The 16,530-nt window shown below is 33.8% G+C and overlaps 1 protein-coding gene across 3 annotated transcripts in view; it reads right to left on the minus strand.

Moving 5' to 3' along the window:
• LOC149779908 (uncharacterized) overlaps window positions 1-16,530 on the minus strand; it is a 44,682-nt gene that overhangs the window by 16,812 nt on the left and 11,340 nt on the right. The window contains exons 6-8 of one of the 3 annotated variants that reach the window (XR_016414960.1): window positions 14,255-14,396; window positions 7,572-13,585; window positions 1,645-7,533 (exon numbers count right to left, since the gene is read on the minus strand). Coding sequence is in view for 2 of the 3 variants with exons in the window: in XM_089936600.1 (XP_089792726.1) it covers window positions 13,547-13,585; window positions 14,255-14,396 (181 nt within the window). In the remaining variant the exon portion in view is untranslated. Of the gene's footprint in view, window positions 1-1,644; window positions 13,586-14,254; window positions 14,397-16,530 lie in introns of those variants that run through there. The other 2 variants (XM_089936600.1, XM_089936599.1) reach the window with 2 other exon arrangements.

The raw sequence follows: 16,530 nt of genomic DNA on the forward strand, positions 1-16,530 counted from the left end.
ATACCTTGCAAGCCTTTGGGGAGTTATTATAAGCTGTCTCATGGTGCATATATACCTTGTAAGCCTTCAGGGAGTTTGATTTGTTGTCTCATGGTGCATATATACCTTGTAAGCTTTTGAGGAGTTTTTATCTGCTGTCTCAAGGTGCATATATACCATGTAGGCCTTGTTTTTTTAATCATTTGTTGTCTCATTTTGCATATCTGTTTTGGTTTTTCAAAGTTTGTCTTTCTGGGGACTTTTTACAACATTTGTTGGGGGCCCCAAGTGGCCAAGTGGTCTAAAGCGCTCTCCATTACAGTTCACTGCCATCTCACCTCTGTCTGTGTGGGTTCAAGTCTTGGATTCGGCCAATGTGGGTATGTGAGAAAGCTTGCCAGTAGCTTCTCAAGGGTCGGTGGTTCTTTCTGGAGATTTCCCGGGTTCTTCCGCCACCGTTAATACTGGCCACCATGTATAGGCTATCGTGTGGTGAAAAATGGAGTTAAACCCTACAACAACAACCACATTTGTTACCTAGCTTTCACAGAGCACTATAAAGCCAGTTTTGTGCTGATGTGCCATTAAACCCTGTAAATACACACACAGATACATACAGACTCACATATGACTAGATTCACCCCATGCAATGTCCGTACCATTAATCTGTTTTATTGCACTAGGCAAAACTCCTTAAGGTAGGATTTGTTGTTGTTGTTGTAGGGTTTAATGCCATTTTTCAGCACATTATAGGCTATACATGATGGCCAGTATTAATGGTGGAAGAAGAATCAGGGAAAACCCCAGAAAGAATCACCAACCCACGAGAAGCTACAGGCAAGCTTTCTCATGTACCCACATTAGTTGAATCTGAGACTCGAACCAACACAGACAGAGGTGAGATGGCAGTGATCTGTAACAGAGAGCGCTTTAGACCACTTGGGGCCCCCCTTAAGGTAGGATCAACCAAACCAGAGATTTTGTACGTTATGCACACCGATCTTGTAATGTTTAATTCTTCTCAAAAAACACATTTTATCCCAGTTTATTGTTTTGCAAAACATGCAATCAGTAATGGGCACAACAGTATGTGAGTATTATTTTTTCTTTCTCTCTCTCTCCAATATAAACAAGAAAATGAGACAAATTTAAATCTAATAAAAATATTTTAAAATCCATTTTTAAATGATTCAATTCCTAAAGTGTAAAATTTTAAGTAATATCTAATTTACATAAGACTCAAGACTAAAACAAACTGCTAACTAAAAATGTATATATATATATATATATATATATATATATATATATATATATATATATATATATGTGTGTGTGTGTAAACAGATGGATGGATGGGTGTACAGATATATATACAAATGACTGGCTAGCTAGATAGATGCGTGGGTTGATAGTTGTGTGTTTAATGCAGTTTTTTGGGACATGATACGCTATACATGATGGTCAGCATAACTGGTGATGGATGAACCCTGGTATGAACCAACCCACAGGTTTGCTACTGGCAAAACTTTCCCACATATCCACAATGGCTGAGCCTGAGACATGAACCAATGCGGAAAGATGTGAGATGGCAGCGATCAGTAAAGGTGTGCAATTTAGACTACTTGGTCACCTGGGCTGAAGGATGGATAATTTCTGACAAACATGTTTCTTGCAGAAGTTTATTTTAAAATTATTTTATTTTACAAGCCATGCTAAAATACAATTGATAACTGATAACATATACAAAAATAATTTGATCGCTTAGCAATGTTCAATCAAACTCTCGTTATACAACAATAATGGCAATTTTAATATCTGAAGGCAAGTCACAAATAGGTCACATGACAAATACTGACAAGTTACACACAGCATAATCAAATACTTATATTAACCAGGTTTTAAAATCTTACAAAACAATCTAGAATTTTTAAAATAAAACGAGACAGATGACTGGTGTAAAGCCAGGATGTATAAACTTTCCTAAACCAGTCTCTCTGTAACCCTCATCTGCTGACTCAGTAACCTCATCTAGACTCAGTAAGGTTTTAAGTAATACTAAATGAAGATTCATATACTGGGTAACTCTATAAATGTCCCAAAACCAGTCTCTCTGTAACCTTACCTCATCTGCAGATCGGTCACATATTATGATTTCAATAATGCTGCCATAATACAAACAAACATTCAAATACTGGCTACCAATTTTATACCAAAAATGTTTGGTCTTCACACAGTCCAGCTTAGGGAAATATAGGTCTATTGTTTTCCTCATTTATTCTTGCCATCTGGCAATGATCAAACAAGGAATATTACTCCTAAATTAACAGCATAATCTCGACAACATATTTGATACAATAACAATGGATGGAAATGAGCTTGGTCATTGTAACAAAAGCTGACTATATCTTTTGTACAAAAACACAGACTTAAACTAGAAAATGATGATTTAAAAGTGATTAGTGTAAAGCTCATTAAAGGAATTTCCTACCAAAATAATAGATGTTCAAAATTTATTAATTGTGAAAAGATAAACTGTAAAACTTCCCTAAGCATACATATCAGATATTATTAAATGTGCAGAAAATGAACATCCTGCAGCTTTATACAATCCTGCCTATATGTCTACATTAGTTATGTCAAAATAATAAAATCTGATGTAACTATGTTTGATTGCAATTAATACGTCATATGAAGCAAAGTATCATATTTTTCAAAGATATATTCTGCAGAACCAGACATGTATTCTTGAAACTTCTGATAAAGAAACATGACTTCATCCAAAGTCCAAAATTGTCAACAGTTTACAACCATATTTACAACAAAGCTTTAATCACCGAATTTACCCCTTTTCTTAACTTTTCTTTCTTTGACAAATTTTGAGAAACATCATATCTGATTTTGCCACTTCAAGCTTTTGACTTCTTACTCAAAAAGTGTCAAGAATACAGGGCCAAGTGTCTTACCTACATGTTTCTTGATGTATCACGACTTTATCTGACTTGAATTTGAGTTTCTTATTCAAAAAAGTATTAAGAAAACAGGGCCAAGTGTCATACCTACATTGGTACATTGATGTATCACAAATTTATTGGACCAGAATTTGAATCATTACTTGAAAAGTGTCAAGAATACATGGCTAAGTGTCTTACCCATACTCATGTTTTGACGTATCACAACTTCATTGGGCTTGCAAAATCATAAACATAAAACTATAATATGACTAATGATAACAACAATGCCACTCTGCTAGTAAAATTATACCCACGTCTCACAATGCTACTGTGGGTGAGATAAAGACACTTCTTTCTATAACATGGCAATTCTCTTTCTTTGCTAATAATGCTAAGATAGATTAAATAAAACACAAATTGCACTATAAAAAGTTAAACTATAAGGATATATGCAGTTACATATATTGATAAAAAATTAAAAGAGTTTTATCACTTTAAGATAGGCTTCGGTTAAAATCTTCATTACAGTTGTGCTAAACTATTTGATCTTTAGCAGCATCCATTTCTTAAAGGCTAAGTTCTCAAACTGACAGGTTGGGCTGAAAGGATTCTGCAGCATATGTAACTGATAAGCTGTAGTTGGTCAAATACATGAATCTTAGTTATTTACCAGTATTAATTAAGATGGGAAAAACTTAACACGTACTGGCTGATCTATGAGTGCAGCAAAGTTATGACACCCCAGTCTCTCCCACACCCCTGCCCCATCTCCATGGTGGAGAGAAGTCAACAGCAACAAAACAAATTAAGCTTTCTGAAAACTGTTGAGTACATTGATTAGTCAATCACAATTCCTACAACAGTTAATGGGGCAATTATTCCTACAACAGTTAAAGGGCAATAACTCCTAAAAAAGCTATTAAAACACAAGACTGGTCAATATCCATCTCTTTTGGTAATGGTCCTAATATTTTCTAAGTTTCACAATGATCCATAGAAAAACTGCCTGACAACTTGTATTCACAAGATTCTATCCAACGCTACATTTAGATAATTCTAAATAAATTTGGGACAGCATAGTAAATTGTTCATATCACATCTTAAGATGATAACCATAAAATGTACAAAGTTTTAAGGCAACCAATGAAAACTGTACAGAGTTTTATGGCAACCTATGAAAACTGTACAGTTTCAAGGCAACCCACTTAAAAATGTATGGAAGTTCAAGGCAATCCTATGAAAACTGTACCAAGTTTCAAGGCAATTCACTTAAAAGTGTACAGAGCTACAAGGCAATTCAATGAAAACTGTAGAGTTCAAGTCAATCCAATGAAAACTGAAAAACGTGCAGTGTTCACAATACTACATTCAGCTCAAAATGAAAATAGCAAATAATGTGAACAAAATTCACATGAACAAAGTAATTTGTCAATGTGTTTCTAGTGATTACCATAATGCTACCAATTTTTAAAGCAATTCATCACAAAATGGGGGTTGGGGTGTAGTTCCATTAATAAGAGTCTATTATGCAGTGTTCAACTGCAAGATAAAAAGGGCAAAACTCCAACCAAATTGCAAGATGACAGTACTCTGTCGATATATGTATCTTCAAATGATGACCATAACATTTCCTAAGCTTCAATGTGATTCATTTAAGTCTGAGATTAATTAGTTGCACTCCCAAGATTCTGTCACATATCAAGTTAAAAAGTGGAAATAAATCAGACAAAACTCACTGAAGCAAGTAGATCAGTCAATACATGCATCCTCATCTAATAGTTTATATATAAAATTTCACATCAAAAACCATAAGAATAGTTGTGCATTATTCCCAAGATTCTATCAAACACTGATTTCATCTCCAAGGCAAGAAGGGCAATAATACTAACAAAAATTGCAAGAACAAAGTCAGCTGTTCATATGCACATATTCTGATCATTATCAAGTTAGACCGTGATCCAATGAAACCCACAAGACTAGCTACACTCCCAAGATTTTGTCATAGACTACATTTACATCAAAATGCAATAACTGTTATAAATATGGTATTGATGGTGATTTCTCAAAATGTGCATTTTCAGATCTTGATCATAACATGTACCATCATGCCATAAATATATACCATCATTACCATAGCACATACCATCATGACCATAACATATACCATAATGACCATAATATATGCAAAGTTTGACTGCAATACAATAAAAACTGTGAGACTAGCTGCATTCACACAATTTTGTCATATACTGCAATCAGCTGTCAGTCAGAAAGGACAAAAGCTCCCATAACAAATGTGTTCAGAAAGTAATTTAATTATAGGTGCATCTTCAGGTGATGATAATAATAATACTTAACACTGCAATCCATCAAAAACTGTAGGACTAGTTGTGCCAGGCAGAAGGACGGTCAGAAGGATTGCTTTGTAACTCTAATGAGGAAGGGATATGAAAAAATAAAATGTGTCAAGACAGTTAACATTTATCACAAGATATGACTTGTATGATTTTCCAAACCAATGGCCTGTAAAACTGCCATGCAAAATCAATGATGCTTGTGTTAAGTACATACAAATACCAGTTTAATTCCTGCATTTAAAAAAAAAAATTACATCTAGCTCAAAAAGAATGAAGAAAACATCTGATAAAATATTGCTTTAAAAAAAAAAAAAAATTAGAAAAGAAAAAAAAATTCACTGAAATTATATTCTGTAAATAAAACAAAAAGGCTTTCAACATGTTTATAACATTTGGACTAGTCAGTCAGCCTATTTGTTTAAAACAATACCACTGTGCAAGTTCAATATATCAAAAGCATTGTTAGGTACTGATATGTGGTGCTTTTCCAGAGTTAAATGTATGAAAGGTCTGGAAAGCCATTTTTTAAAAATTAGCCTTCCTCTCATAAAATCCTTTGTTTTAATACATTTGTAAATACCATATGTATACTACTTAGTAGATTATCAGAATTTCACAATAAACCATTGCAAATCTTGATGCCATTGTAGTGGTGCAATGCCCTGTATGATGTAGTGGTGCAATGCCCTGTACGATGTAGTGGTATGATGCCCTGTATGATGTAGTGGTGCAGTGAAATATATTTATAATAGCATTTTTCAAACAAATTTGTAACAATTTCACATACAAAGATTTGAGGATTTTCGCTGGTTTCACTGGTGTGGGGTTTTAATGTGTACTAGATAAACAAGTCTGTGAAATAAATGATCTTAAATCCTGAAAAGCAACACTATTATTCAACTCCTGAGCATACAATTAAACCAACCATCCACAACCCAAAATCACCTTCTTGAAAATCTGATGTTGCACTGTTATTCTTGGAATATCCCAAAGGTGCTTAGAGATGCTTATCTTGTATTTCAAATACCATGAGTGCAATTAACAGATATATATATAACGATTTTTACTTGTCCACTAGACAATCACAAAAAATCAACTAAGTCAACTAGTTGGAATGTAAATGACCTCTCAGCCCAATCACTGTCTAGTGCATAAGAGAAATTCCAATGTTCCACCTATAATCTGATCACCCTCTGTGGTGTTGAACACACAGCTTTTCTGCATGTGTAGGTCAATTAAGCGGTTTCTCAGGGACCCAGTAACTCTCCTATTAGCAACTCTGTGGTTCACCTGTAACACTTTCCCTCACCTGTACACTTTGGACTATATAAGATATCTTATTTTAAATCTTTTACCTTAAACAAAAAAATCACCGACATATAAAAACTAGGTCAAACTGACCAACTTTTGGCAATTTGATATTTTACCCAACATGATGTATCAAAGAACCAAGTTTCATGACTCAATAACTGTACACAAGGAACAATCAATGAGATGTGAAATACAGGACAAAGTGACCCACTTTGGAATAATGGTGTATGCATCAAGATGTATCGGGATAACAGGTAATATGACATTGTGACCAGCTATACAAAGCAAAACACATTAAAATCTAGGTTTACTGCAAGCTTCATGTGCTATAAAAATAGAAAAATCCACAACCTATGGGATGAATCAAGAACAAGTACAGTTCATAGTGACCTACTTTTGGCTGAAGGTGTTATACACACCAGGACACTGATATCTCAGTTTTCATCACTCTAGCCAATAATACCCATTGCAAGAAAGTGACCAAAGCAGAAAGATACTTCTTGGTGATTTTAGCAAGTAAAACAAATCTTGTATATATTCTGGATGCATCTCATATCCATTAAATTGCATGACTCCCTAAACCAAATTTACATAAGAAAAAAATGTAAATGAAAAAATTTAACCAAAGTCTGTCAACCCTGAAATGTAGGTCACACTGATGATCTACCTTGGTAATCTGATGCTATACAAATCAAGATATATCCAAATATCAAGCAGCAAAACTATACTTGAAAAACTGATCAGATTATTGAAACTTAAGTAAAAACTTTAACATTAATTTTAATCTCAAGCTTATCATGTTGTGAAAGATGAGAAAAATCCTCATCTCATGGGATGATTTATGAACCAGGAAAAAATCCTCATGGGATGATTTATGAACCAGGAAAAAATCCTCATCTCATGGGATGATTTATGAACCAGGAAAAAATCCTCATCTCATGGGATGATTTATGAACCAGAAAAAAATCCTCACCATTTGAGACAACCTATGAACCAGGAATAATCCTCATCCCAAGGAAAAACCTATATACCAGGAATAAATTTCTCAAGACAGGAAGTGGTGTTGTACATAAAAACAAATGTTTAAATTATAACTGAATGTCATGATATTAATATATGAATATATTACAAACGTACTGATTGCAATTGGTAACACATATAAATGTACTAACTACAACAGATAACATACAAATGTACTGATTACAACTAACACATATAAATGTACTAACTACAACAGATAACATACAAATGTACTGATTACAACTAACACATATAAATGTACTAACTACAACAGATAACATACAAATGTACTGATTACAACTAACACATATAAATGTACTAATTTCAACAGATAACACACACAAATGTACTAACTGCAACACATAACACATATAAATGTACTAACTACAACAGAAAAATATGTGGGAGTAATTATATAGTATGTATTAAATGCTGTAAATTTAAGAAAATTTTGACTTCATTCAGATCCAAGCAGTTTAAACTGAATTTAGAATAAACAGGTATAAAAAGCAAGCATACAGATCTTTTATCTTGATTTGTTTTTCTTAAAAAAAGATGCTAAATATGGTTGATAAAATAATATCTTTTAAAGGCAATCAAGCAAACTATTACAGCACAAAAAAGAGATATTTTACAGCATGACATAAACCAAATCCCTTGCAGTAATTTTATAGCATTGTTATAACAATACAATGATGCAATAACTAAATCTGGGTTTCCCAATCAACCATAAATTTGATTTTTAAACCAAGTGCACATAAAAAGAATTGTGCACAAGAAATGTTTCAATTTCAAAATGTTTTTGTATATTGGAGTACCCCTTCTGCTCCAACATTTGGGCAAATTCTATATTCACTCAGACACATTATATCAGTGCTGTCCAACCTGTGGCCCGCAGGCTAATTTTAAATGGCCCACCAGAGCTCGAGCAATTTTTTTTTGTATTTATGTAAAAAAGGTCAATGGCCTACTTTCATAGTAGATTTCAAATACAAAATAATGACAAGTAGTTCGAGCCATAATTAAAATAAACACATCCTGCCAAAATAAATAAAACTGGAAACGGATATCTAGAACATGCTAGCATGCCATTTTGTGTAAATAGTAATAACTACAACCGTTCATAAATATATTTATTTCGAAAAATCTGAAAAAAAGACAAGTAGTTCAAGCAAAGCAAACATTCTGAAAGTTATGGAAGAGAACCGTATGTTTAATAAGTCAAGGGAACTGGATTTTGTGTTTATATTGTCAAATGATAAGCCAGTGTGTCTGATATGACAGAATTCTATCTGTTTTGAAGAGAAAAAAACAATCTACAGGGGTACTACACATCCATGCATAAAGATTTCGACAAACATTATCCAGCTGGTACGAAGGTAAGAGAAGACAAAGTTGCTTCGCTAAAAAAAAATAATGTATGGTCAGCAAAGTGTTTTTTGTCAACTGTTGAGCTCAAGTAACTTTGCTACTGAGGCATCTATAACGATAAGCTGGGTTTTAGCTAAAAAGCAGAGACAATATTCAGATGGTAAAACTGTTAAACTATGTTTCCAAGAAAGTGCAGATTCTTTATTTGCTGAGTTTAAGAACAAAGATGAGATCAAGAAACAGATATCAAATCTTCAGCTGTCTCACCAGACGGTAGCAAGACGTGTTAAAATTATATCGCATGATATATATGAGCAAGTTACCTTTTGATTTAAGAAATGCAACTGGTTTCAGTCTAGTATTGGATGTGTCATGTGATGTCACTGATACCGAACAACTTATAATTTGGGTTAGATTTGACAAGGAACATAAATTTAAAGAAGAATGGCTAGGCACTGGTTTCACTGCAAAATACAATAAGAGGTGAGGATATATACAAGGCACTGAAGGAGTGTTTATTAAGAAATGGCACTGATATGAAAACGCTCATGTTGGTTAACATGGATGGTGCCCCAGCAATGGTGGGATGGAGAGCAGGCCTGATGAGATTGCTGATGACTGATGATTTTCCAAGTTTCCAAGCTTATCATTGTATCATTCACCAGCAAGCCATTGTTCGAAACTGAAAGATGATACACTCCAAAATGTAATGGATATTGTTATAATTGTATATTTTATATGAACAAATCCTTTAAATCACCGACAGATTAAAACATTGTTAGAAGAATATGAAAGCAATTATAGTGATTTTGTTCTTCATAATGATGTTTATTGGCTGAGCAAAGAGAAGGTACTGGCAAGATTCTGGGATCTTATAATAGAAATCAAAATCTTCCTCATGGTGAAATCCAAGGAAGAATTGTTAAATTATCTGGAAATGCCAGTGTTCATTGTTATGCTAGCATTTCTTACTGACATCAAAGACCACCTGAATAAATTAAATTTGAAATTGCAAGGGTAGCATCAAATATTGCCAACTCTGATGAAGGAAATTAGTGTTTTAGAAACAAAGCTGTGCTTATTCATCAGTCAATTGAATCAGTCAAATTTTACACACTTTCCAAGACAGCACAAGAATCTCCAGATCTAGTGGAAAGTGAGCAGCTCAACAAATCACTAGAAAAGTCAAAATTGGATTTCTCTGCTCGTTTCAAAGACATTCGCAGTCTGCTAATTTTTGTTGAAAATCCATCCACATGTGATATTTCTATCATAGCCACAAAGATGCAGTTATTGGGAGGAGATGAAGGTGCAGTGCAGCTTGAAATAATTGAAATGCAACATAAAACGATTCTTCATGACAAACACAAGGATACACCGCCAACTGAGTTCTGGATGACATGTTTCTTCTGATGATTTTCCACACATATCGAAATGTAAAAAAATACTGACAATGTTTGAAAGTAATTACGTCAGTGAAGCTGGATTTTCTGCAATGACCAATATCAATTCAAAAAAACTAAACTCTTTGACTGACAAACATTTAGAAAACCTATTGAGGGCAGCAGTTACTGAAAATCGACTGCAAATAAATAAAATTGCAAGTACAATTCAAAGCCAAATATCTCACAAAAAATGTGCTTGAATTTTCATTGCTACACATTTGTGCACTGAACTATTAGAAACCATACATACATTATTACTTAATAAATTTTAATAAAGATAAACAATATTGAACAATTTTTATAGTTTTTGCTTTAAAGTTTTCTGCTGCGGCCCTTGGCTTCAAGAAAAATTGTGCAGTGGCCCATGGTGTCAAAAAGGTTGGACAGCACTGAATTACATGATAATTCATTTCTCTATACACATTACATGACCAGGCATTTCACTGTAGTCATTCTAAATGACAATTCATTTCTCTGTAGACACATTAAATGACAATTCATTTCTCTGTAGACACATTAAATGACAGTTCATTTTTCTGCTTGACACATTACAGCACAACACATTGCTGTGTAGACACGTTACATGACAATCCATTTCCCTGTATTAATGCTGATTATATATCACAATATACACATATTACATAATCCAGATTCCAATCCAACACCTTATAAAATATAATAACTACATCCAAGTGGAATATAAAAATGTAAAAACATAAAACACTGGTATATCCATAAAAAGTTTGAACTTGAAGCAACATATTTAAAGTTTTGGTCCCAAAATTAAATAACGGTATAATTCAATTGTCAACTGCATAAAAATATTTATCAACATGACAGGAACTAAATGTATTACCTTCAAAGAGTTTCAAAACATTTCAAACGATTAGCATCTCTTGTTCCTTTGCCCCAATTATTGCTCAAATGCATGTGTTAACTCAAGTTACCATACAGTATTTCTCCCGTGTTAATATCTGGGGCTTGCTGAATAAATTTGTCTATATGTACTTGTGATCAGACAGCATATCTTTTACTATATATTATGTAAAAATAAGTATGGACTTATCATTGGATAAAATATGGTATTTACTCAAGTATAAATACTACCAGCCTAATCTGACACTGCATAATGTGACAGAAGATCAGGCTCAATGCTAACCACCTAAAAATATTAAGTCCGCGGTGCACCAAGCGAGGCAGCTGCAAGTTGCAATTTTTTATGTCTTTGATATGACTCAGCTGAAGTACAAACCCATGACATCCCGCATCTGAGGCAGATGCTCTTACCACTTAGGCCACCGTAGCAGCAATAATTCAGACAGAGTATTTCAAGAAATCTTTTGATTAGTTTTTAAATAACAGTTTGTAGCATGGTCTTAGACAAGTACATAATGTTTCAGATTTCAAAAGAATTATGATTTAAAAAATATTTTAATAAGCAATCCAGACTTTGTAACTGCATAACATTTTGTGTGTGGTAGCTGTCACCACTTACAAATCTCGAGTCCATCTATCTATGTGATCTACATGATAACAGTGTGATAACCTTGTCAAATTTCTCTTCTATTTATTCTTCTATGTAGATGTTAACAGTGTAGATTCTTTACATGTATATTTGTTTTATATTTGTTTTAACTGCATGGCCATAATATTAACAAGCTGTTAGCTAATTATGTCATCCTGGATAATGTTGTTGTTATTGCTGTTGTGGGGTTTAACGCCATTTTTCAGCACACGATAGGCTATACATGGCAGCCAGTATTAATGGTGGAGGAAGAACCCGGGAAAACACCACTGACCCACGAGAAGCTACTGGCAAGCTTTCTCACATACCCACATTGGCTGAATCCTAGACTCGAACTGCCGCAGACAGAGGTGAGATGGCAGTGATCCATAACGAAGAGCACTTTAGACCACACCACCACTCAGGGCCCCCCATCCTGGATAAATAAGGATATCTGTCTTATTATTATTATTATTATTGTTATTATTACTATTATTATTATTAGTAACAGTAAATAATGGAGAAGAAAATGCTATTGCAAGTTTAATAATATAATACAAGTCCCATAAAAAAGTATACGTGATCAGTGGGAAATCATTAGCGATTTATTTCCTGCCATAAACTGGTTGCACTGCTTTCTGAAAGTGTCATACAAAAATTAACTCTTCAATGTACCCTTTTCTATCTGCATTTGATAAGGGCAATCTATGATCTTCAAGCAGTGAAAATCTGATGAATTTTAAAGTACTCACTGAATTATTATTCTGGGATAACCAATGACACATTATGTTTATTTTCACCTTTTCTATGGAATGACTGTTAGCTGGTTACACTGATATTAAAACAGGAGTAGTACAAGAAAATACATATAGATCGTTTTGTGATTATGAATGTCTTGATCTCTACGCTACATAAAATAATAATTTTTTTGTAAAAAGTTAAATACTCTAACATTTTATAAGTGATAATCCTAAAGTAGAATAAACAGCATAAGACACTGATATGTTGTCATGTGATACAATAACTGACAGGTTCGCACTGATCTTTTGTCATGTGATACAATAACTGACTTGGGTTTAGGCTGATATCTTGTCATGTGATACAATAACTGACTTAGATTTAGAATGATCTGTTGTCATGTGATACAATAAGTTGTTGCTGTTGTTATAGGGTTTAACGCTATTTTTAAGCACAAGATAGGCTATACATGACAGCCAGTATTAATGGTGGAGGAAGAACCTAGGAAAACCCCAGAAAGAACCACTGACCCACAAGAAGATACAATAAGTGACTTAGGTTTAGAATGATTTGTTTTCATGTGATACAATAACTGACTTAGATTTAGAATGATCTGTTGTCATGTGATACAATTACTAACTTAGGTTTAGAATGATCTGTTGTCATGTGATACAATAACTGACTTATGTTTAGGGTGATCTGTTGTCCCACTAAACAAGGACTGATTTGGCACAAAGCTGATCTGTTTTCATATCATACAAGTAATTAGATTAGGCTGATAGCAATTCGGTTTAAATTATACAAACAAATGTGACAATATCTGTGAGACTTGAGGCTAGATTTGATCTACCCTCATTTGGGTGGCATCCTTCATTTGACATTGGACCTGGTACCGGAGGCTGCTGTCACCTGAATAATGGAAGAAAAACAAAATTAAATTAAATCTTTAAACATTTTTGTATACATTTCAGTCATCAACAAGCAAGTTCACTCATAAGAACACTGATTTCAGGTGAGGGGTAAATATTTTGTGGTTGATATGGTGGCATCTCATTATGGATTTGCCTCTCTTGAGACGGACCTTGTAAGAGGAAGGCCACTGCATTTTACTATCTCATACACTCTGGACTACATCTGAAAAACATCTCAAATTCAGAAGTCCTGATGTATAATTTGAAAGGGAATGTAAAATTTTAAAATGAGAAATTCCATGTACCATGGACCTGTACATAGCATTTGGTATTTATTACTCCACTATTTAAAGAATAAGTATCTGACAAGGACAGATAATTAAATTTATTTGTAGGCCAGCGTCAAACTTCAGGATTAGATGGTACTAAGAAAAGAACTCGGCAGTCTGGTTTAAATACAACAGACCTGAGAATTCAATATAAAACTTTAAGATTACGACTTCATTCTTTCTCTGCTACAAGTTATCAATAATAATTCTCCTCTGTCGAATGTGTATCATTTCATTCTAGACATCAGGCTCAGTCGACTATGTGAACTGAACATATAGTAGCCAAGACCTGGGTTTAACTCCTAGCACAATATTTATTTGTCCCTGTAAACCCTTACCTTATCCATGATGACCTTTTCTGATATGTCTGAAAGGTCTGTGGCAAATATGGTCACATGAAACTGTCCAAATGCCTCCTCTACTGTTCCCTTGTGAGTGGAGATCTTGGCCTTGGTCATTGGCTTGACATTACTGCCCACCCTAAAAAAAAAATCACACAAAACATTAGTGATGTAATTTTTTTTTTTACAAGAGACAAAAAAATTCCTATGCCAAACTGGTCAACTGGAAACCAAGAGTGAGCCAGACTAAGTAAGCTTTTTTTAACTAATTCAAATTTTGTATGAACAAAAAAATAATATGGTTATTATCTGAATTGTCTTCTCCTGTTTTCACTGTATTCAAGGCTAGGCATCATGTACTTCAGCTCAAAAACATAGGGATTAATATGCAGACATGTCATTAATTACCACCCAAGTCATTAATTAGTATCCAAGTCATTAATTAGTATCCATGCCATCAATCAGTATGTGTCATCAATTAGTACCCAATTCATTAATTAGTACCCAATTCATTAATTAGTACCCAATCCATTAATTAGTATCCAAATCACTAATTAGTATCCATGTCAATAATTAATATCCAAGTCTTTAATTAGTATCTGTCTCATTAATTAGTATCCAAGTAATTAATTAGTATCCATGTAATTAATTAGTATCCAACAGTTTTCACTGAATTAAAACTTAACAGAAGTATGATATCACTAAAAATTGGAATAAATTCTTTAAAATATTTGATATCTTCAACCAACCTTCCATATTTAAATGCAAAGAGCATTGTATTGTTGTCTGCCCAAGATGATAGGCCTTTTAAGTGTTAATCCTGTACTAAGTCCATGGGACTTAGACCTATGTTGGTTATATGCTTTTATCAGGCACTTCTGGTTATGAACACATGAATCAGTTTGTGCATGAGGGAGTAAACTGTTACATTCTTTTCAGCCTGCTTTAAATAGGAAGCTGTTTAGTATATTGATTCCATCTTATAGTGCTCAAAATTTGTTTGCTTATGAAAACCTGTAGTTAAAAGTTCCCAATTATTCTTCAATATTTCATATATAAAATTTTCATTTTCAAAAATTACATTTTTTCTGATTTAATCAATCTTTATTCTAGATCTTAATCTTCACCAGCCCTTTCCTCTATCCGTCTGTTTCCTTATCTTCCTACCCCTATCTGTCTCTGACTTAAAACACAGATGCTTCTTATATACAAGTCTGGCACTTGTAAACATTCTGGTAAACAAAGCATGGGTATTGCAATTGATCTTCTAATTCAACGTAATATTAGACAATATGATCAGTCGTGACAAATCTATTCGAATATATTATTCTCATCTTCTAATGTATGTGCAGGTAATTTAATTTTAAAATTTTGTATTGCTGTACAAAATATGCAAACGGGTAACAAGCATTTTGATGTACGAGGGGACATTTCAAAATATCTACACTCGACTACAACGTGTTATGACTAAAATTAGCTGATTGGAAGATACATGAAGTCATGGCATAGCACTATATATACAGTGATCAAGAGGTCTTCATAGGGTCTGATGGCTCGTTGGATCCTGTTGTGGGCCTCTTTGTTGGTTACAAGGTCAATGAATAAGATGCCCAAGATCTTGCGGTATCATCTCATTTTGAAGGTTTGAATCCTTCTTTGTAGATCTGATGTGAGCATCCATGTTTCACAAGCATACAGAAATATGCAGGGATCGTCCTGGACTTCGCCAATGTCGCAAATTGCGATTTTTTTCCCTTATTGGCGACAAAAATATCCCATCTGGCGATTTTTTTGGCGACATACTTTTTGGTTATTTAATTTGTACATACAATCGTGGATTTGGACTGGATAAATTAAAAGGCAGAACGAAAGGAAGCCACAAACTTGACTAAGCAATGCATTGGAATCAGTCTGTTACACAAACGATCCTTTGTTCTTATTGACAACCCCATCTTTACAGTGCATTGTTACATCATAATCTGCTTATGCTGACATCTGGGCTGAGGACTGTATGCTGCGATACAGTCAATCACGCTACCGCACTATACCTACAACTGACCGACTTCTGAAGACGCGAATAGAACGGATACAATTAATTGTATCGCTAATCCTTCTGTTTTTTTTTTTTTTTTTATTCATACACCAATACAATAGTTTTGCTGAACCTTCATAGAAAACTGATAATTTTTGAAGTACCGACTACTGTGTATAAATACAAAGCAAATGGAAAAAATCTCAATCACAATTAAATCTGTCGCCAGTGCAGCATTTTA

This window comes from Sinohyriopsis cumingii, chromosome 16 (genome assembly GCF_028554795.1).
Source record: "Sinohyriopsis cumingii isolate HCF-2022 chromosome 16, ASM2855479v2, whole genome shotgun sequence".
In the NCBI taxonomy this organism is placed as follows: domain Eukaryota; kingdom Metazoa; phylum Mollusca; class Bivalvia; order Unionida; family Unionidae; genus Sinohyriopsis; species Sinohyriopsis cumingii.